At 43.4% G+C, this 21446-nt stretch overlaps 1 protein-coding gene across 1 annotated transcript in view; it reads left to right on the top strand.

Annotated features, from left to right (window-relative positions):
* Positions 1 to 21446, top strand: part of CLIP3 (CAP-Gly domain containing linker protein 3) — a 53525-nt gene that overhangs the window by 25788 nt on the left and 6291 nt on the right. The window contains exons 2-13 of the mRNA XM_073641655.1: positions 1100 to 1239; positions 1337 to 1476; positions 5508 to 5601; positions 6206 to 6367; positions 6459 to 6577; positions 6911 to 7147; positions 7982 to 8117; positions 9222 to 9350; positions 9448 to 9582; positions 9662 to 9785; positions 9866 to 9930; positions 17993 to 18065. Coding sequence (XP_073497756.1) covers positions 1104 to 1239; positions 1337 to 1476; positions 5508 to 5601; positions 6206 to 6367; positions 6459 to 6577; positions 6911 to 7147; positions 7982 to 8117; positions 9222 to 9350; positions 9448 to 9582; positions 9662 to 9785; positions 9866 to 9930; positions 17993 to 18065 — 1550 coding nt within the window. The 5' untranslated portion in view covers positions 1100 to 1103. The remainder of the gene's footprint in view (positions 1 to 1099; positions 1240 to 1336; positions 1477 to 5507; positions 5602 to 6205; positions 6368 to 6458; positions 6578 to 6910; positions 7148 to 7981; positions 8118 to 9221; positions 9351 to 9447; positions 9583 to 9661; positions 9786 to 9865; positions 9931 to 17992; positions 18066 to 21446) is intronic.

Raw genomic sequence — 21446 nt, forward strand, 5'->3', positions numbered from 1 at the left:
CCACAAGATCTGTATAACAGTGACAGCCACGGGATCTGTATAACAGTGACAGCCACGGGATCTGTATAACAGTGACAGCCACGGGATCTGTATAACAGTGACAGCTTCAGGATCTGTATAACAGTGACAGCCACAAGATCTGTATAACAGTGACAGCCACGGGATCTGTATAACAGTGACAGCCACGGGATATGTATAACAGTGACAGCCACAAGATCTGTATAACAGTGACAGCCACGGGATCTGTATAACAGTGACAGCCACGGGATCTGTATAACAGTGACAGCCACGGGATCTGTATAACAGTGACAGCCACAAGATCTGTATAACAGTGACAGCCACGGGATCTGTATAACAGTGACAGCCACGGGATCTGTATAACAGTGACAGCCACAAGATCTGTATAACAGTGACAGCCACGGGATCTGTATAACAGTGACAGCCACAGGATCTGTATAACAGCGACAGCCACAGGATCTGTATAACAGTGACAGCCACGGGATCTGTATAACAGTGACAGCCACAGGATCTGTATAACAGTGACAGCCACGGGATCTGTATAACAGTGACAGCCACAGGATCTCTATATCAGCGACAGCCACAGGATCTGTATAACAGTGACAGCCACGGGATCTGTATAACAGCGACAGTCACAGGACCTGCACAATATTAACCACTGCAGGATCCCATTATTAGGACCCTCATAATAATAACAGACACAAATCCCCTGCAACTTTGACTGCTACAGTCCCAAATAGCAGTGACGGCTAAGTGACTCCAGTGGGTTCAGGATGTCTCTCACCCCATAGTGACAGCAATACAGAGAACCTCCTCACCACTCACATTGTCACACGTGCCATGAGATCCACACCGGAGCCATATAGTCCTGTCACACAAATACCACAGTAGACGATGATACCGGTAATTCTTCTATAGACTCGGATTACTTTTAAGACTGACGACACAGTAATAAAGGTTTTTCTCAATCAACTCAAGTGAGCACCTACTGAAGTCATCATGTAGTCAGTGATCGTTCCTGGGGACATTATTAATGGTCTTCCTTTTGTTTTATTCATTTCAATCCTACTGGTTCCCACAGAATTATGACCAGAGAGGACCCTTTAGATTGTGCGCCGGAGGAGAGCCAGCGCCCCATCGATTTCCAGAGTCCTATTCTGGAGAAACGGAAAAGACCAGTGGTTCACTCCTCAGCCCCGGCTCCTCTTCCTAAGGATTATGGTAACTACTGATACCTTCCCATACCCAACACTGGTTTTAGTATATTTTTAGTGGCGTTCACTGAATTTTTCTTTCTTATCCGCATTTTGTACCACAGCTTTCACATTCTTCGATCCCAATGACCCTGCGTGCCAGGAAATATTGTTTGACCCCCAAACTAGTATTCCTGAACTCTTTGCCATCATCCGCCAGTGGGTGCCCCAGGTCCAGCACAAGATAGACGTTATTGGCAGTGAGGTAAGTTCGTTGTGATTATAGAGAACGTTGGACATCACCCTATGGTGCCATGAAAGCAGAGATCCTCTTCACCCATCATACGTCCTAGCATGCCAGGAATATTGTCACATGTGCCATGGGTTTCCACCAGTGTCATATAGTTCTGTTATAAAATATACTTTAGAAGGTGACCATACGGGTCTGTTTTATGTGCATTACATTTACTTTGCTCCAAGGCATCTAAAATGAAAAATGAAGCAACTTCATTGTAAGTCAGCCTTAAAAAATCTTCTACATCTGCATCTCCTTTTAAACTCAAGGTGTTTCCATTAGTAGCCAAACTTTACTCTACAAAGGGTCAACTCTTCAGATCAAGTTCAGTGGGTGCCGCTGGGCTTGCACACAAACAATGCACTTAAGTGTCAGGTGAATATTGCTTTGAGGGAAGTCCTAGAATCAGCATTTATTTATACCAAGAGGTTCAAATCTTGGGCAGGTTTACAAAGTGATACAAAGTGATAGTAAATTCTAGTGAATACGCCAAAGTCACTGTCTCTTGGGGTACTGTCACCCATGCAATAAATTCTAGTTAAGAAACAAGAGTCATTATTTCTCAGAAGAACAAAAGTCACGGCCTCTTGGAGTACTGTCACCCATACAATAGTAAATTCTGGTAAATAAACTGGAATCATTGGCCCCGATTCATTAAGAGAAGTGTTGTTCACACCAGTCTTAATTAGAGGGCATGTCAGAGTCAGACGCTCATGATTCAATTAAGAGGTAAACGCCAAAAGTTGCAAAACTTTCGACTTTTCAAAGTGTTTTACCCTAGATTTGTGGCGTAAAAACACTTTGATGAATTGGGGCCATTATTCTCAGAAGGTCAAAAAGTCATGATCTCTTGGTGTACTGTTACACATGCAATAGTACATTTCTGAAAATAAGCAAGAATCATTGTTTCTCAGAAGGTGAAAAAGCCTCTGTCTCTTGGAGTACTGTCGACACCTTTGCCAGCTTGTCTGCACAGCTGCGGGGGTGAATCAAGCATTACAGATTATCAGATTAAGGGTTCATACCCATATGTGTGAAAAAAAAAACGTTCAGATATCTGGACCGAAAAATCAGACGAGTGTCATGCAAGTGCCATGCGATTTTCATGAGAGGACAATGCGATTCACACCTAGCATCCTTATGCCATCCGTATGCAATGTGTTTTTTTTCTCTGCAACTATTATTCTACAATCATTTACAGTGTTCTATGCTACAGAATGGTAACGTATCCGTAAAAACGGATGGCATACGGATGGTCCGTATGGCGTCCTTTTTTTTTTCTCGCACCCATTGACTTGCATTGGTGGGTCTCGTCCGAGATACCCGGCAATACGCAGCATGCTGCAATTTTTTTCTCAGTCCGATTTCAGCTGATAAAAAAATGGCAGATGAGATGTGCCTCATAGATTCATTGGTCAGAGTGCAATCCGATTTTTTAACGGATTGCACTCGTCCGTTTTTTTCGCATATGAATATGAGCCCAAATATAATAACTCTAACACCATAGTTACATAATACAAGCCTTTCTGTAGTCAGATCCTGGAGTCATGTCATGTAAAGGTCACTTTACCGGAGCAAATATTCATATTAACTATCTTTGATACAACAAAAGAGGACCCCGGAGCAAGAACAGAATATGAGTGCAATGATTTCCGTAATGTAATGTGGCGGTATGTCTACCCAGATGGAGCGAGGTAACTTATGACTGCAGTATCAGACTACACATGGTTGTTTGTGGTCTATAACTAAGGCTACACATGCCTATGTCTATATAGTTGCTGTATACACGAAAAGTGTATTTTTCTACTCTTTTTTTTATTTTGGATGTACTGGAACAATAAAATATTAGAATGGTTTGGAAAACGTATAAGTATCTGTCAGTATCCTGCCAAAAGAAAAATGAGATACCGTTTCCGATTTCAGTAATCACCATTATTGTGTCCAGAGTTCACATACGACTTCTTGGATCCATCGCAAAGACTCTTATTGCTAAAACTTTGAAATAGAACTTGAAAGTGAGGACAAGAAACAACGTTATCGCTCAATGTTACCCATGGGGTTTGGAAACCTTTCCTTGTGTGAAGCTGGAGCACTACAGTCATGGCCAAAAGTTTTGAGAATGACACCAAAATTATATTTTCACATGATCTGCTGGCCTCTGGTTTTTATTAGTGTTTGTCTGATGTTTATATCACATACAGAAATATAATTGCAATCATATTATGAGTACCAATAGGTTATATTGACAGTTAGAATGAGTTAATGCAGCAAGTCAATATTTGCAGTGTTGCCCCTTCTTCTTCAAGACCTCTGTAATTCTCCCTGGCATGCTCTCAATCAACTTTTGGACCAAATCCTGACTGATAGCAGTCCATTCTTGCATAATCAATGCTTGCATTTTGCCAGAATTTGTTGGTTTTTGTTTGTCCGCCCGTCTCTTGATGATTGACCACAAGTTCTCAATGGGATTAAGATCTGGGGAGTTTCCAGGCCATGGACCCAAAATCTCTATGTTTTGTTCCATGAGCCATTTAGTTATCACCTTTGCTTTATGGCAAGGTGCTCCATCATGCTGGAAAAGGCATTGTTGGGCGCCAAACTGCTCTTGGACGGTTGGGAGAAGTTGCTCTTGGAGGACATTCTGGTACCATTCTTTATTCATGGCTGTGTTTTTAGGCAAGACTGAGTGAGCCGATTCCCTTGGCTGAGAAGCAACCCCACACATGAATGGTTTCAGGATGCTTTACAGTTGGCATGAGACAAGACTGGTGGTAGCGCTCACCTCTTCTTCTCTGAATAAGCTGTTTTCCAGATGGCCCAAACAATCGAAAAGGGGATTCATCAGAGAAAATGACTTTGCCCCAGTCCTCAGCAGTCCACTCCCTGTACCTTTTGCAGAATTTCAGTCGGTCCCTGATGTTTTTTCCTGAGAGAAGTGGCTTCTTTGCTGCCCTTCTTGAAACCAGCCCTTGCTCAAAGAGTCTCCGCCTCACAGTGCGTGCAGAAGCACTCACACCAGCCTGCTGCCATTCCTGAGCAAGCTCGGCACTGCTGGTAGTCCGATCCCACAGCTGAAACAGTTTTAAGATACGGTCCTGGCGCTTGCTGGTCTTTCTTGGGCGCCCTGGAGCCTTTTTGACAACAATGGAAGCTCTCTCCTTGAAGTTCTTGATGATGCGATAGATTGTTGACTGAGGTGCAATCTTTGTAGCTGCGATACTCTTCCCTGTTAGGCCATTTTTGTGCAGTGCAATGATGGCTGCACGTGTTTCTTTAGAGATAACCATGGTTAACTGAAGAGAAACAATGATACCAAGAACCAGCCTCCTTTTAAAGTGTCCAGTGATGTCATTCTTACTTAATCATGACTGATTGATCGCCAGCCCTGTCCTCATCAACACCCACACCTGTGTTAATGGATCAATCACTAAAACGATGTTAGCTGCTCCTTTTAAGGCAGGACTGCAATGATGTTGAAATGTGTTTTGGGGGTTAAAGTTCATTTTCTGGGCAAATATAGACTTTGAAAGTACAGTAATTGCTGTTAAGCTGATCACTCTTTGACATTCAGGAGTATATGCAAATTGCCATTACAAAAAATGAAGCAGTAAACTTTGGAAAAATTACTATTTGTCTCATTCTCAATACTTTTGGCCATGACTGTAGGTCCCACCGCCACCATTGGTGACCGTCTCGAATCTTCTGATTCTTTCTTATAAAATATTGGGGTGCAGTTAAGACCGCCATACACATTGGATATGTCGATTTCTCCAGGATCGGAAGACCATCTTATGTGTATGGAGTGTTCCCGACTGATAAGAATCAGGGGTTTTCATTTTATTCGCTCGACCCTTGTGTTTTGCAGGCAGATAAATCACTGCTGGATGAGTCTTACTCAACTCTCCCCATAAAGATTACATGAACGCTCGGAGTTATATGGACAAAGGGTTACATTGTTGGTTTCCTTATACCTCAATATGTTTTTTTTTTCGCCCTTACAGATCTTGAAAAGGGGCTGCCATGTGAATGATAGGGATGGACTAACAGACATGACGTTGTTACACTATGCGTGTAAAGCTGGAGCCCATGGTGTAGGTATGTATTGGTCATGCGTGAGTAATGCAAACTGACTACAACACGCCGGACACTGTGGCCATATTACCAGTCACATCTAGCTGCAGGGGCATTACTACTGGGGATGCACAGGTAATCCCAACCCTACCCAAAGGAAAGCCTTCAGGGGGTCCCACTTATCAGGAGGCTCCCCAATGACTGGTAGATTTGCCAACCCTTCTTGGAGTCCGAGAGGTCTCTCCTTTTTCCCCTCGGCAAGTAAGACCATTGAGCACATGGTATTGAGGAGGTCCAACTACAGATGGATAGGATGGGGGAACCAAAGACAAGCACTTGAAAGGAGGACGGTGATTATGCTTTTGAGCTGATTGCTACAAGTTTCAACCCATTGCTGATGCAAACCCACATTGGTGACGTGTGAATAGTGACTACACACCCATTAGTCAGTGTTACCACATCATCCAGTGGCTCGGGTGTTGGGTGCCCACAGTGTGAAAGCCGTAAGATCATTCGGGCCAATGGCGCCACTATGAAGGACATGTCTTATGACTGTTATAGGTGACATATGGCTGTAAGTTTGGCCGAGCGGCAAAACTTTTCACACCAGGTGTGTTCATTTACTCAGGAGACCCTGCGGCCGCCGTACGACTGACCAATCAGCTTCTCCAGCTGGGAGCGGACGTGACCCTGCGAAGCCGCTGGACCAACATGAACGCCCTGCACTATGCGGCCTACTTCGACGTTCCAGAACTGTTACGTATCTTACTGAAAGCATCCAAGCCTAAAGGTGAGAACAAAAAAATGTGGAAAAAAAAAACACATCCAGGCTTGATCACTGCTGCTTAATACCTGAGCCCTCTCTCCTCTTCACCTGTCAGTGCTCAACTCCACCTGCAGCGATTTCAACCATGGCACCGCTCTGCACATTGCCGCCTCTAATCTGTGCCTGGGGGCTGTCAAATGTCTCCTGGAACATGGCGCCAACCCCTCGGTCAGGGTACGTAATGCCTCATCTGCTTAGTGTCACCTTATGTTACTGTCACCAGTCTGGATGGAGCATGAGGGATTTCCAAAATAGCCAAAGAAGAGTAGCTCCATATGGCGGCTCCCGGAGAGGCAATGCAGTGACGTACGTGTGTCTCCATTTAAGCAAACCAAAAAGTATTGATAAACGTATGCACGTACATTTAGGAACAGTTACTATAATCAACTTCTGCATCTACAGTATCAACGTTGGCCATTTTGGCTGTTACTTTAATCTAAACCATGTCCTCCGTGCCCCATTACTATTATTGTAATTGTATTTTTCATTTTTCCTTCCCCTTCACAGAACAGTAAAAGCCAGGTCCCAGCTGATGTGGTTCCCGACCCTATGGATATGGGACTAGACAAGGCCGAGTCAGCCATGATTGCAAAGGAACTGAAACAGCTGCTTCTGGATGCCGTGCCCCTGACCTGCAACCTGCCCAAAGTCACGCTGCCCAACTACGACAACATCCCCGGTAACCTGATGCTGGCATCTATTGGGCTGAGGCTTGGTGACCGGGTACTGCTGGACCTAGAAAAGGTACAAGAACAGTGATCAGCGGGCTTGGATCTTATTGTTTTGCTGAGATAAGTGGCACTGCAGTTGTCCGACAGACGCTTATCTCCCTCTCTCCATACAAATTGTCTTTTCTACGCACCAACTATCTTATGTTTATGGGAGAATGATGGAAATCCCATAAACCATGATCGGCAGTCCATGGCGGATGCATATAGGAAGAAACTTAAACAGGGTTTCCGATTTAAGGGGGTATTCCCAGAAAAATCCATAGGATATGGGAAAATGTATTATTCACAGAGGGTCCAACTATTGGGATCCCGAACACAGGGCTTTGACCTATCTTGAGTGGAGCAGCTTCCACATTTTATTGTCTATGGGACTGTACTCAGCTTTCTCCGGCAGTCCAATAGACAAAGAATGGAGCGGATGTCGAGCGTGGGCACCTCTGCTCCATTTAAGACGTCATGATGGGACCCGTTTTCGCTGCTTGCACAACTGTGGCCCAGGAGTAGTTGCAAGAAGCACGTGCAAGTCTGTGGCTCTGAAGATAGCCGAGCGCAGCATAGTGCCAAGCCTGGGTATCTGTGCCGCTGTTCAAATTGGAGCGGCTTAGCATATCCACAACTTGCTGCTCCAGTCAACTCCTCCTGGGCTCAAGTTCTCCATTCTGGTGATTGTGGGAGTCCAAGGTGATACCTTAAAAGATGACCACTGCACCATTGCTACTCTATCAATTATAGTCTAAGGGCGATAGAGAAAAAGCAAATTCCCATCCTCTTACATGTGGCCCTCATGTCAGGGATCGGGGACCCCCCCTTCATGTGATTTCCTAACATTGCGTGCTTTTATTTACAGGCTGGCACACTGCGTTTCTGTGGCACAACTGAATTTGCCAGTGGTCAGTGGGTGGGAGTGGAGCTGGACGAGCCAGATGGAAAGAATGACGGCAGTGTGGGGGGCATCCGCTACTTCATCTGTCCCCCCAAACATGGTGAGTACTAAACATCACATTTGCCAACCGAGGAGGGAACATTACTTGGACACTAACAGTCCAAACGATAGCCGGCACTCGCATCTTCTTAAAAGAATTGATTTATTGATCGAGTAGTATAAAAAATGGCACAAAAAATGGTTGAACACAATAGCACAAAAATTAAACAGGCAGAAAAGAAATATCTGCTGCGCTCCCAGTCATGCTTGATAAAGGACCATGTAGGTGTGAAACATGTTGCCTGGGAGCGCAGCAGATATTTCTTTTCTGCCTTTTTAATTTATGTGCTGTTGAGTTCAATCATTTTTGCGCCTTTTATGCTACTGGATAAAAAAGCAATTCTTTTAAGAAGATGTGAGTGCGGCCTATCGTTTGGACTGTGGCTATTAGTGGAGTATTTTGCCATGCACCTGGACAGGTGAGCTGATTGCTCCTTTTTTACATTACTTGGACACTGCACATTTTCCTAAAGTTATATTGTTATATTGCTGGATTTAATTATTTCCACTATATATGATATCAGTTGTGACGGAGTCACTGGTGAAGTGTGTGAGGGGAGGTATGTTTCTCTACGGCTGTTAGCCCTAGTGAACTGAACTACAACTTTTCTCCAGCATGTTATATGTTGGAGGGTTTAATCACCATTTTGAAGGGAGTGGTTTGGTGTGAATGACATAGAGATGGGAGGGAAGTCATTCACCCTACCTCCCCTCAGGGTGTGGCTGGAGAGTGAAGTCTCCAGGCTGTGTGTGGTGAAGCCAGAGGGCTCCACCGAAGGACCTGTGTTTGGTGGGACTTCACTGTGTTACCCAGAGCGGACAAAACCCTGCTTACTTATGGACTGTGCTATACTTTATCTTTTGTTTTCCTGTTATCCCTGAGAGGACTTATTTATTTTTGTGGAACCATTCTGGAGCTTATGCCGTATAATAAACCAGCAGGAAGTTAACCCGAGGTGTGTGACCTGTGTCTGCCTCTGTGAGAGCCGAGCAAGTCGCTTTATCACACAGTACATAGATTTATATGACTTTACATACAGTAATACCACTCCCCATTTAATTCCTTTCATGCCTGCACTTATTTTATACTCTCTTTGCTTCTTAGGGCTTTTTGCTTCAGTGTCCAAAATCAGTAAAGCTCCAGATCAAGCACCATCCTCTGTCACCTCCACACCTAAGACCCCACGAATGGACTTCTCCAGAGTTACCGGCAAAGGGAAAAAAGAGAAAAAAGGTGTGTATGCATTGGAAGTGATCCGCAGGTTGGCTGGCCTGGCTACACTAAGGTCCACTACTACTGTAATGATGCCATGTATGTTGTCTCCACCCAGCAATACAAAAGAAGTCCATCAGCGTGGGCAGCTTAGACAAAGAGGGGCTCAACATTGACCTGGGGGACCAGGTGCTCGTGGCTGCACAAAAGCAGGGAGTGGTACGCTTCTATGGCAAGACAGACTTTGCGCCAGGTAAGGTCTATTATTTAGCAAGTAAAAAGTGGCGGGGAGCAAGGTTTCCAGTGTATGATGATCTCTCCTTCTCAATCAGGATACTGGTTCGGAGTTGAGTTGGAAAAGCCAACTGGAAAACATGATGGTTCAGTATTCGGGGTCCGATATTTTACCTGCTCCCCAAAACATGGCGTTTTTGCTCCACCCTCCAGGGTTCAGAGGTGAGTTTAGTGTAAGGCGCCCACATACTTTGCAGAAAGGCTTTAGCGTGATGATCTAAATATCCGGATATCTTTTGTAGGATTGGTGGACCCAAAGAGCCTCAGACGGAGAACAATGGTGTGAAAAAGGTTCATCAAGTTACTAGTAGGTATACGAGGATGGGTCCTTGCGGGTGCTGATTGCAAAATAGGTTTATGCTCCCACTGATTCAATGAAGATTTCACTATAACATCAGGGACTGTAGCAAAAATTCACAAGACCCTTGTCCAGTGGCCACGTCGGGAGTCCTTGGCCCTGCGAGCAGAGCCCTGTGTTCCTCCTTCCAGCTGCCGGCTTCCCCGGTGCCTCTTCGGAGTAGTAAACCCGGTGTGGGGTGACATCATCTGTGCCGCAATGGGGCGTAGAAATCAGCAGAAGCAGTGGGGATTCTGGCAAGTAGGTGGAGGTTCGCAGGACTCTAGCTGGTGGCCACGGACTACCAACGTGGCCGCCGAACCAAGGTCCTTTGAATCTTTTTGATCGGCTCTAGTAGATAGTTTTGGTGGAGTCCAAATTGGAAAAAAAGATCAAATCTTGCTTTGTACTTTTAAAAATGGTTATAGATATTAGATGAATGTTGGCCAGTTCCGAAAATTTCGACAGAAATGGCCAACTATTTAAAGTGAACGAGAGTCACTGTCACATATACTACCACATAGGACATTGATCTCCAACCCTTAGCAATCCAGCAGATAACAAACTACCACTCCCATCAGTCACAGGAGGGAGCTGTAGTGCACAACAGTAAAAGGCTGTAGATGAGGGATACGATTACAGGGGTGGCTCTCACGGCTCATAGAAAGTTTCCCTGATGCCTAGTCTCTACATAAGATAAATCCTTTTGGGACTGTGTCAGCAGAAAATTACCTATTGTTAAAATCAAGTTTTTACGTTAAATGTATTTTTTTTTAAATGTTTGATTTTTTTTGTTTTTCAATTTTCCATATCATTATCTATATGAAAAAGTCACCAATATAGAAATTTTCATGCTGGCCACCAGGCCTAATATCAGACTTCTACTACCTGCTCTGCACAGATGACTTTTTAGCTGCTTGATGATATCACAGCTCACCTCATCCTCCTCCTGTACAATGGGCGTTAACACCTCTATATACAGTAGGTAACACAGGATCCACAATTCACAATAGGTGATGCCACAGCTCATCTCCTCCTCCTGTACAATGATTGATAACTGTTATGATCTGCTACAGGGACTAAGGAAAGACAGGAGAACTGTCCCTACAATAGAACTAAACTAGATCCCTACGATGTAACGGGGAACCTGATTCTGCGATCAGACCCGCTAAAGTCCTCGGCTAGTCTGAACGAAGACCTATAGATGTGAGGGAGGGATCCCTACAAGAACTAGGGACTGGGATAAGTTGGACACCTCCTAGCAGAAATAGTAGCAGTCAAAGACAAACACACAACAAAAAGCATAGAGGTCAGAAGACCTAGCAAAACTAACAGAGAACGGCAACAGAGCACCAAGCTAGCTCAAGAGTAGTAAATACAATGAAGTCCAGCAAGACCAGGAGGGCGGAGCTGGATTAAATAGGCAAAAATGGTCATGTGACCAGCAAACTAAAAAAAAACTAACAGGAGAGTTCTAACAGTACCCCCTCTTCTAAGAGGATCCTCCGGATCCCCTAGGCCCAGGCTTACCAGGAAACCTCCTGTGAAACGCTCTGACAAGTCTGGAAGCAGAAACATCATCCGCCCTCACCCATGAGTTATCCTCAGGTCCGAAACCCTTCCAAGCGACGAGATACTGCAAACTCCCTCTATACCGTCTAGAATTTAGGATGCGGGAAATTTCATATTCCCCGTCCTCCACCACCGGAGGAACAGTGGCAGAGGCGTCACCATCAGACACATCAGCTTTTTTCAACAGAGAAACATGAAACACCGGGTTAATCTTCCAGGACGTAGGAACCTCCAACCTAACAGCAGATTGGTTAACTATCTGAAGCACCTTAAAGGGCCCTACGAACTTGGGACCCAATTTTTTAGAAGGAATCCTCAATCGCAGATTCTTAGAGGACAACCAAACCATGTCACCAACAGCAAACAAAACCTCTTGCCGTTTCCTATCAAAGTACCTCTTAGATTTTTTGTTAGCCTCCTGAAGATTACCACGCACATCCGTCCAAACTCTCTCCAAATCACCGGAAAAACTCTCCTCCTCAGGCACAGCCGAAACCAATTTGGAGAATGACCCAAAAGACGGATGTCTCCCAGAACAACAAAAAAAAGGCGAACACCCAGCAGAAGAGGATGTATGGTTGTTAAGAGCAAATTCAGCAAGTGGCAGAAACTCAGACCACCCCTCTTGATTGTCTGCCACAAAACAACGCAAGAACTGCTCAACATCCTGGTTCTTCCTTTCTGTCTGGCCATTAGACTCAGGATGATATCCGGATGAAAACGACAAATGAACTCCCAACCTGTCACAAAAGGCACGCCAAAAATGAGCCACGAACTGAGGTCCCCTATCAGAAACAATGTCAGTAGGAACACCATGTAGTCTGACAATTTCCTTGACAAAGGCCTTAGCGAGTGTCTTAGCGCAAGGCAGTTTGATGAAGGGAACCAAGTGACACATCTTGCTAAAACGGTCCACGACCACCCAGATGACCGTGAAACCTTCAGAGGGGGGAAGGTCAGTAATAAAGTCCATAGCCAGATGTGTCCAAGGTGCACTAGGAACCTCCAGAGGGCAAAGCAACCCCGCAGCAGGAGCATGCGAAGACTTGGATCTAGCACACACAGTACATTGGCGCACCCACTTAATGACTTCCTTCTGCCATCCAGGCCACCAAAAACTGCGACCCACAAGTCTCTTGGTCTCAGAAATTCCTGGATGACCTGCCAACCGAGACTCATGACACTCAACAAACAAATCTCTCCTAAAGGTCCTAGGCACAAACAACCTCCCATGAGGAGTGTTAGATGGGGCATTCTCCTGAGCTTTAAGAATCTCATCCTCCAATAAGGAGTCCAAAGCAGCTATCACAACACCTTCTTGTAAAATGCTCTCCTCCTCCTCAACACCGACCATGGGAGAAAAGCTGCGAGACAAAGCATCCGCTTTAACATTCTTGGTACCCGGGATGTAAGTAATGGAAAAATTAAACCGCGAGAAAAAAAGTGCCCACCTAGCCTGACGGGCATTCAAGCGCTTGGCAGCATCAAGATAGATCAGATTTTTATGATCAGTGAAAACCTGAATGGGAAATTCAGCACCTTCCAAGAGATGACGCCAGTGTTCAAATGTGAGTTTAATAGCCAGTAATTCCCGATTACCAATATCGTAATTAAGTTCAGTCTCAGAAAATTTTTTTGAAAAAAAGGCACAGGGATGTACTCCATCCTTGTTTTCCTGAGACAACACCGCACCGACCCCCACCGAAGAAGCATCAACCTCAACCAAAAACGGCCTAGTCACATCAGGCTGCATAAGGATGGGAGCAGAGGTGAACCTCTCCTTGAGATACACAAAAGCTTCAATGGCCTCAGAAGACCACTGAACCGCATTAGCACCTTTCCTGGTGAGATCGGTCAGCGGTTTGACAATAATAGAAATGTTTTTTATGAATTTTCTGTAATAATTGGCGAAACCCAAAAACCTCTGTATCGATTTCAAACCAATAGGCCTAGGCCATTACTGCACAGCTTGAACTTTAACCGGATCCATCTCAAAACCTTCACTGGAGATAATGTAGCCCAAAAAACTAATTCTCTGTACAGCGAACTCACATTTCTCCAGCTTAGCAAAAAGCGAATTGTCCATTAATAACTGTAATACCTCACGCACGCTCCGCCAATGAGACTCCAGATCCGGCGAATAAATCAGAATGTCATCCAAATACAGAACCACATTTTTGCCGATCAAAGGTCTAAGGATGTCATTAATAAGATTCTGAAAAAATGCTGGAGCATTGGTAAGACCAAAAGGCATAACCAGATTCTCAAAATGACCCACAGGAGTGTTAAAAGCAGTCTTCCATTCATCACCCTCCTTCATGCGCAACAAATTGTATGCCCCCCGGAGATCAATTTTAGAGAACCACTTGGCCCCCACTAACTGGTTAAATAAATCAGGAATCAATGGCAGTGGGTAAGGATTGCGCACAGTAATTTTATTAATCTCACGAAAGTCCAGACAAGGACGTAAACCGCCATCTTTTTTTTTTACAAAAAAAAATCCAACAGCCACAGGAGACTTGGAAGGCCTAATGTGACCGGCGGCCAAGCTTGTCTGTATGTATTCCTCCAAAGCCTTTCTCTCAGGAATAGTAAGATTAAAGAAACGACTTTTAGGAAGAGTCGCTCCAGGGACAAATTCAATGGTACAATCATAGTCTCTATGGGGAGGCAAAACCTGCGACTCCTCCTCAGAAAAAACTCTCCAAAAATCCTGAATAGGTACAGGCAATTCCCCTCTATCCACAGCAGCAATACGTCCGTTACAACACTTGTCATAACACTTAGGGCTCCAGGACTTAATTTCATTGGTAGACCAATCCAGTACAGGATTGTGCAATTTTAACCAGGGTAACCCCAATATTACTGGAGAAGTCAAATTATCCAATACCACCAAATCCAAATTTTCTTGGTGAATACCATTAATAGTGAGGGGAAATTCACAGACCTTATGAGTAACACTCTTCAAGGGAGAGCCATCGACAGAAACCACAGCAATAGGGGATGACAAAGTTTTAGGTTCTAATCTAAGTTTTTCCAAGAATCCCCCATCAATCACATTCAGAGTAGAACCACAATCCACAAATACCCGAAATTCAATTAATTCATCCTGAGCAGCGGTAGTGGCAGATAGGAATACTCCCTTAGAATTTAAACAGGCAATACAGGCATAACTGACCATTTTTTTTTCTTTCTTCAAACGAAGCACACAGTTCTTAATAAAATGACCAGAATTTCCGCAATAGAAGCACAAGCCTTCAGAAAGCCTGCGATCTTTTTCCTGAGAGCGGGGTGTCATCGCTCCAATCTCCATCGGCTCTCCATTGTCAGCACAGAACCTCTCAAGACTCGGAGCTGACATAGCAGAGGATTTGCTCTCATTAACCCTTGCACGCAGTCTCCTGTCCACCCGTATAGCTAATTGCATAGCCTCCTGCAAGTTTCCAGGTGTGGGATAAGCAATCAGTAAATCCTTAACCCTTTCACCTAGCCCTGCAAGAAACAAGCTTTTCAAAGCTGAATCGTTCCACCCCACCTGGGCAGACCACCAACGGAAGTGAGAACAATATTTTTCCACATTACCTGATCCCTGCCTCAAACGTCTCAATTCAGACTCAGCAGATGAGACACGATCAGGATCATCATACAACAAACCCAAAGCAGAAAAAAAACTATCCACTGATCTAAAGCACGGATCACTAGGTTGGAGAGAGAAGGCCCATCCCTGAGGATCTTTGCGCAAAAGTGACATTATGAACCCTATGCGCTGTGATTCATCACCAGAGGATCCGGGTCTCAAACGAAAATACAATAAACAAGCATTTTTAAAAGAAAAAAAATCTTGTTGTTCGCCAAAAAATAAATCAGGCAGACGTACCTTTGGTTCCACAAAATGTGCTCCAGAACAGCTACTCACGTGTTGTTGGAGCTTGGCCACCTCCAGAGAGAGTCCCTGCAAGCGTTGAGCCAAATCTTGAACCGAGACCATGATGGAAAACTGGAGGTCTTTCCTTAGAGAAAAATTTTTTTTTTCTTTTAGGGCTGGACTTACTGTTATGATCTGCTACAGGGACTAAGGAAAGACAGGAGAACTGTCCCTACAATAGAACTAAACTAGATCCCTACGATGTAACGGGGAACCTGATCCTGCGATCAGACCCGCTAAAGTCCTCGGCTAGTCTGAACGAAGACCTATAGATGTGAGGGAGGGATCCCTACAAGAACTAGGGACTGGGATAAGTTGGACACCTCCTAGCAGAAATAGTAGCAGTCAAAGACAAACACAACAAAAAGCATAGAGGTCAGAAGACCTAGCAAAACTAACAGAGAACGGCAACAGAGCACCAAGCTAGCTTAAGAGTAGTAAATACAATGAAGTCCAGCAAGACCAGGAGGGCGGAGCCGGATTAAATAGGCAAAAATGGTCATGTGACCAGCAAACAAAAAAAAAACTAACAGGAGAGTTCTAACAATAACATCTCTATATACACTAGATAACACAGGATCCACCATTCACAATAGGTGATGTCACAGCTCACCTCCTCCTATACAATGACTGATAACACCTCTATATACAGTAGATAACACAGGATCCACCATTCACAATAGGTGATATCACAGCTCACCTCCTCCTCCTGTACAATGACTGATAACACCTCTATATACAGTAGATAACACGGGATCCACCATTCACAATAGGTGATGTCACAGCTCACCTCCTCCTCCTATACAATGACTGATAACACCTCTATATACAGTAGATAACACAAGATCCACCATTCACAATAGGTGATGTTACAGCTCACCTCCTCCTCCTGTACAATGACTGATAACACCTCTATATACAGTAGATAACACAGGATCCACCATTCACAATAGGTGATATCACAGCTCACCTCCTCCTCCTGAACAATGACTGATTCCACCTCTATACACAGCAGATAACACAGGATCCACCATTTACAATAGGTGATGGCACAGCTCATCTCCTCCTCCTCCTGTACAATGACTAATAACACCTCTATATACAGTAGATAACACAGGATGCACCATTCACAATAGGTGATGTCACAGCTCACCTCCTCTGGTACAATGACTGATAACACCTCTATATACAGTAGATAACACAGGATCCACCATTCACAATACGTGATGTCACAGCTCACCTCCTCTGGTACAATGACTGATAAAACCTCTATATACAGTAGATAATACAGGATCCACCATTCACAATAGGTGATGTCACAGCTCACCTCCTCTGGTACAATGACTGATAACACCTCTATATACAGTAGATAGCACAGGATCCACCATTCACAATAAGTGATGTTACAGCTCACCTCCTCCTCCTGTACAATGACTGATAACACCTCTATATACAGTAGATAACACAGGTTCCACCATTCACAATAGGTGATGTCACAGCTCACCTCCTCCTCCTGTACAATGACTGATAACACCTCTATATACAGTAGATAACACAGGATCCACCATTCACAATAGGTGATATCACAGCTCACCTCCTCCTCCTGTACAATGACTGATTCCACCTCTATACACAGCAGATAACACAGGATCCACCATTTATAATAGGTGATGGCACAGCTCACCTCCTCCTCCTGTACAATGACTGATAACACCTCTATATACAGTAGATAACACAGGATCCACCATTCACAATAAGTGATGTCACAGCTCACCTCCTCCTGCACAATGACTAATAACACATCTATATACAGTAGATAGCACAGGATCCACCATTCACAATAGGTGATGTCACAGCTCACCTCCTCTTGTACAATGACTGATAACTCATCTATATACGGTAGATAACACAGGATCCACCATTCACAATAGGTGATGTCACAGCTCGCCTCCTCCTCCTCCTGTACAATGACTGATAACACCTTTATATACAGTAGATAACACAGGATCCACCATTCACAATAGGTGATGTCACAGCTCACCTCCTCCTCCTGTACAATGACTGATAACACCTCTATATACAGTAGATAACACAGGATCCACCATTCACAATAGGTGATGTTACAGCTCACTTCCTCCCCCTCTCTTCACAATGAACTTTTATGAGATTGGAGCATACACAGTTTATACATTTACACAAACAATTAGGGGTCAGAGTCAGTCTATTGTTGCTGATATCCACGTGAAGAACAGGAAGAGTCTAGTATTAGGTCTAGTGGCAAGTGGGAAAGCTATTCTTTTATTTTTGTTTTAATAAAGTGATAGAAAAAAACATTAAAAAAATTAAACACGGGTCATTTTCTGATGACAAATTTGCATTACAGCAGGGATGAAAGAAAATTGGCACCAATGAGGTAGGATAAGTTGGGAGCATGATATGAGCATTAGCAGACCTTGCAGGCGGTCACTGCTGTGTGAATGTGTATAGGAGAATATTTCATGGATTGCATTTCACCTGATTTCTTGTTATCTCCAGTGTCACAACCAAAACGCAACTTCAACACAGTGCGGACACCGAAAGAACTTGCATCGGAAAATTCTCTCTCCAGGTATCACTGCTGCCCGTAGGACGTACATACACCTAGCAATGTATCTGTGACCCGGGTCTGATGCCCCACAGCAGAGACCTCTATATAACGCTCGTGTCATCTTATATCAGCCAGCTCTAGAGCTTTGCTTGTAACTGTCAATTGTACAACAAATCTGTGCACTAATATTATATAAAATGCAGCAGTGACGGATGTGACAACCGCAGTCTCAGCCACCCACATTCTTATGCACTGAGAGTCTATACACTGGCATATAATTATATAGTGGGCTGGAATACAACTGAAAAGGACTTGAAGGAGGAGCATTGTAAGAGTAGACAGACTGTTAGATCTGTGCTCCTCCCTCATGTCCTTTTTAGTTGGATGCCGGCATCCTATACAACCTCTCATGACAGTCAGACTTTACCAATTTAATAAGGAGCTTTGTATAGAAGAGTCTTACAGATTGTCAGATCTCTGACCACGATGCTCCTTCCTCAGGTTCTTTTTAGTTGGATGCCATCTTCTTTTACAACATCTTGTGACAGAGTTAGTAAGGAGGATTATAAAGAAGAGAGACTTGCAGAGTGTTACATCAATGCTCCTCCCTTATGTCCTTTTTAGTTGGATGCCTGAATCCTATACAACCTCTCACAGCAGTCACACTTACAGATTTAATAAGGAGGATTATAAAGAAGAGAGTCTTACAAATTGTCAGATTTCTGCCGGCTTTGCTCCTTCCTCAGGTCCTTTTTAGATGGATTCCAGCATTGCTATACAACATCTCGTAACAGTCACACTTACCGATTTAATAAGGAGGATTATAAAGAAGAGGGTCTTACAGAGTATTAGATCTGTGCTCACAGTGCTCCTCCCTCATGTCCTTTTTAGTTGGATGCCGGCATCCTATACAATCTCTCTCATGCCAGTCACACTTATTGATTTAATAAAAATCATGGCAAACAGGAGAATCTTACAGATTGCCAGATCTCTCCATACAGTGCTTCTCTCAGATCCTTTTCAGTTGAATGCCAGCTACCACCACTTGTGAGAGTAGCACTGTTATAATTAAGTAAATGTTTCTTTCTCATTAGTTTTAGAAACAGCTCAATTTTGTGTCAAAAACATGATAGGAAATAACATATGCAAAAGTTTTATTTCATCCAAAGTAATCTTTTCAAGACAGAAACACTGAGTTAGAGACGAGCAAATCCTATTGGCTGAACTGATTTGCTGTTTTCAGATCTGGATTGATTGTTACTATATTTTGTTCATCTTTTTTAAGAGAATAGTGGCAGCTAGAAGAAAATGTAAAGGGGTTGTTCCATAAACAACATTTATCACCTACCTACAGGATAGATTATAAATGTATGATATCGGGGGTCTGAAGCTTAAAGGGGTCGTCCATTTTTGTGAATTTATTTATACATTTTTTGGGGCTAAAAATTATTTTAGCAATTGGGTTTCATTAAAAATGTTGCACTTTTACATAATCTTTATTTCTCCGCACATTAAACTTTGATGTGGTTTGCGGTCATAAATCAGCTGAGCAGAGCTCAGAAAAAGACAGATAACAGAGTTACAAACTCCCTATCTTAGCGGGTTCACTGACGGATTCTCAGCTAACTCATTCTACAGCTAGTAATAGACAGTACAATACAGAGGCTATAGAAGAATAGGAGACAAACGATGACAATTTTTTATGAAACCCAATTGCAAAAATATTTTTTAGCCCAAATTACAAGCATTTAAGTAAAAAAAAAATGTTCCAAAAGGTGGACAACTCCTTTAAGCCCTATGTGTCGAATGACAGTGAATTTGCATGATAAACACTCAGAGTTCCATTCACACAGGAAGCTTTGGGACCCCCAGTTCTCATGATTGGTCTCAGTCCCCCAGAGATCATACATTTAAAACCTATCCTGTGGATAGGTGATATATGTTATTTACAGGCCAACCCCTTTAATAGCAACTTAAAGGGGTTCTCTGTCACATGATACTTATGATAGCATCCATAGGATAGGTCATCCGTATTAGATTGGTGGGGGTCCGGCATCCAGAACCCCCATCAGTTAGCTATTATTAACTCTGGTGGCGGACAGATGTAAACACTGAATGGAGTCGCACTGCGAGCTCTGTTCAATGTGTGGGGTCACTGATGAGCGCTGCACACCTCTTCTTTTCGAGAGGGCTTGCTCCTTAGATTTCCCAGAAATAAGCAGTTGCCATTGGGTAGTTGGGGACCTGTCTAAAAGAAAAACTGTCTGTTGACAATATCAACCAATCAGAGCTCAGCATTTATTTATTTAAAGTTCAACTGTCGTTTCAGCGGAATGTCTGTGTCTTCCTCTAGCTCCTCCCCCTCCATAGAACTTTATGAGCAACAACTGTCATCTCTTATCTCAGTCATTTGAAAATCTGTCGGCACTGAACACAGATTTTACGGATGGAGAAAGAAGCAGATTTCTCTAATCAGATATACTGTATTACCTAGTTGATTATTTCCATGCGAATTATTCATTTCCGAAATAAAAATGAAAACGACGGGTACACTTTAACGATTCGGAGAAAAGGAAAGCTGCTCCTTTTAGACAATTTTAATAAATTTGCACCTAAATAGTATCTGAAAGTGGCAAACGTCAAAATCATAGGGTTCTCATAGCAAAATTCAGAATAGGCCCAATTGGGAACCCCCATCAAATGGATTTCACCTTTCTTAAAGGGGTTTTCCTGAACTTTAATGTTGATGACTTATTCTTAGGATAAGTCATTAATATCAAATGAGTGGGGATATGACTTCTGGCATCTCCTCCAATCAGGCGATTGAGTCTGGTAACCTATGAAATGGCTACAAAAGTACAGAGCAGAGCGGCCTTTTCATGGTTTTACAGACTCAGCTCTGTACATTCATTTTCTAATTTAGGTTTTGTGGTAGCTCTACTTTTCTGATATGATAAATTATGGAATTCATGTTGCATATAGCCACCACTAGGGGGAGATAATAACATATGGATTTATACAGCTAGTATTGAAGTCAATGGGAGCTGTAGACATGTATAAACAGGTCATAGTCAGCAGAGGAAATAATATTCTTATGTGTCTGCACAAAATTCACAGCCTACACTGTATCTGTATACTTTATTCAGTCACTATGCATTGTACTCACTATATATATACTATATCCATGCATTTCTTGTATTGTGTGTTATGTGAATGGCAGTGCAAACAAGAGCTTCGGTGTTGCCCATAACAATCAATCAGCTTTTATTTCCAGAATAATACCTATAAATTGATTACCATTGGCAACACCACTGTTCTCATTTCCACTAGTGTTTTAGTCCACATGACCTTCCACGATTCGTTAGTACTAGCCCCCTCCCTGGATTGTAGTCTGTCTCTGTA

Source organism: Phyllobates terribilis, unplaced genomic scaffold (assembly GCF_046119375.1).
Source record: "Phyllobates terribilis strain yellow unplaced genomic scaffold, ASM4611937v1 Scaffold_7__3_contigs__length_470593459, whole genome shotgun sequence".
NCBI classification, from domain to species: domain Eukaryota; kingdom Metazoa; phylum Chordata; class Amphibia; order Anura; family Dendrobatidae; genus Phyllobates; species Phyllobates terribilis.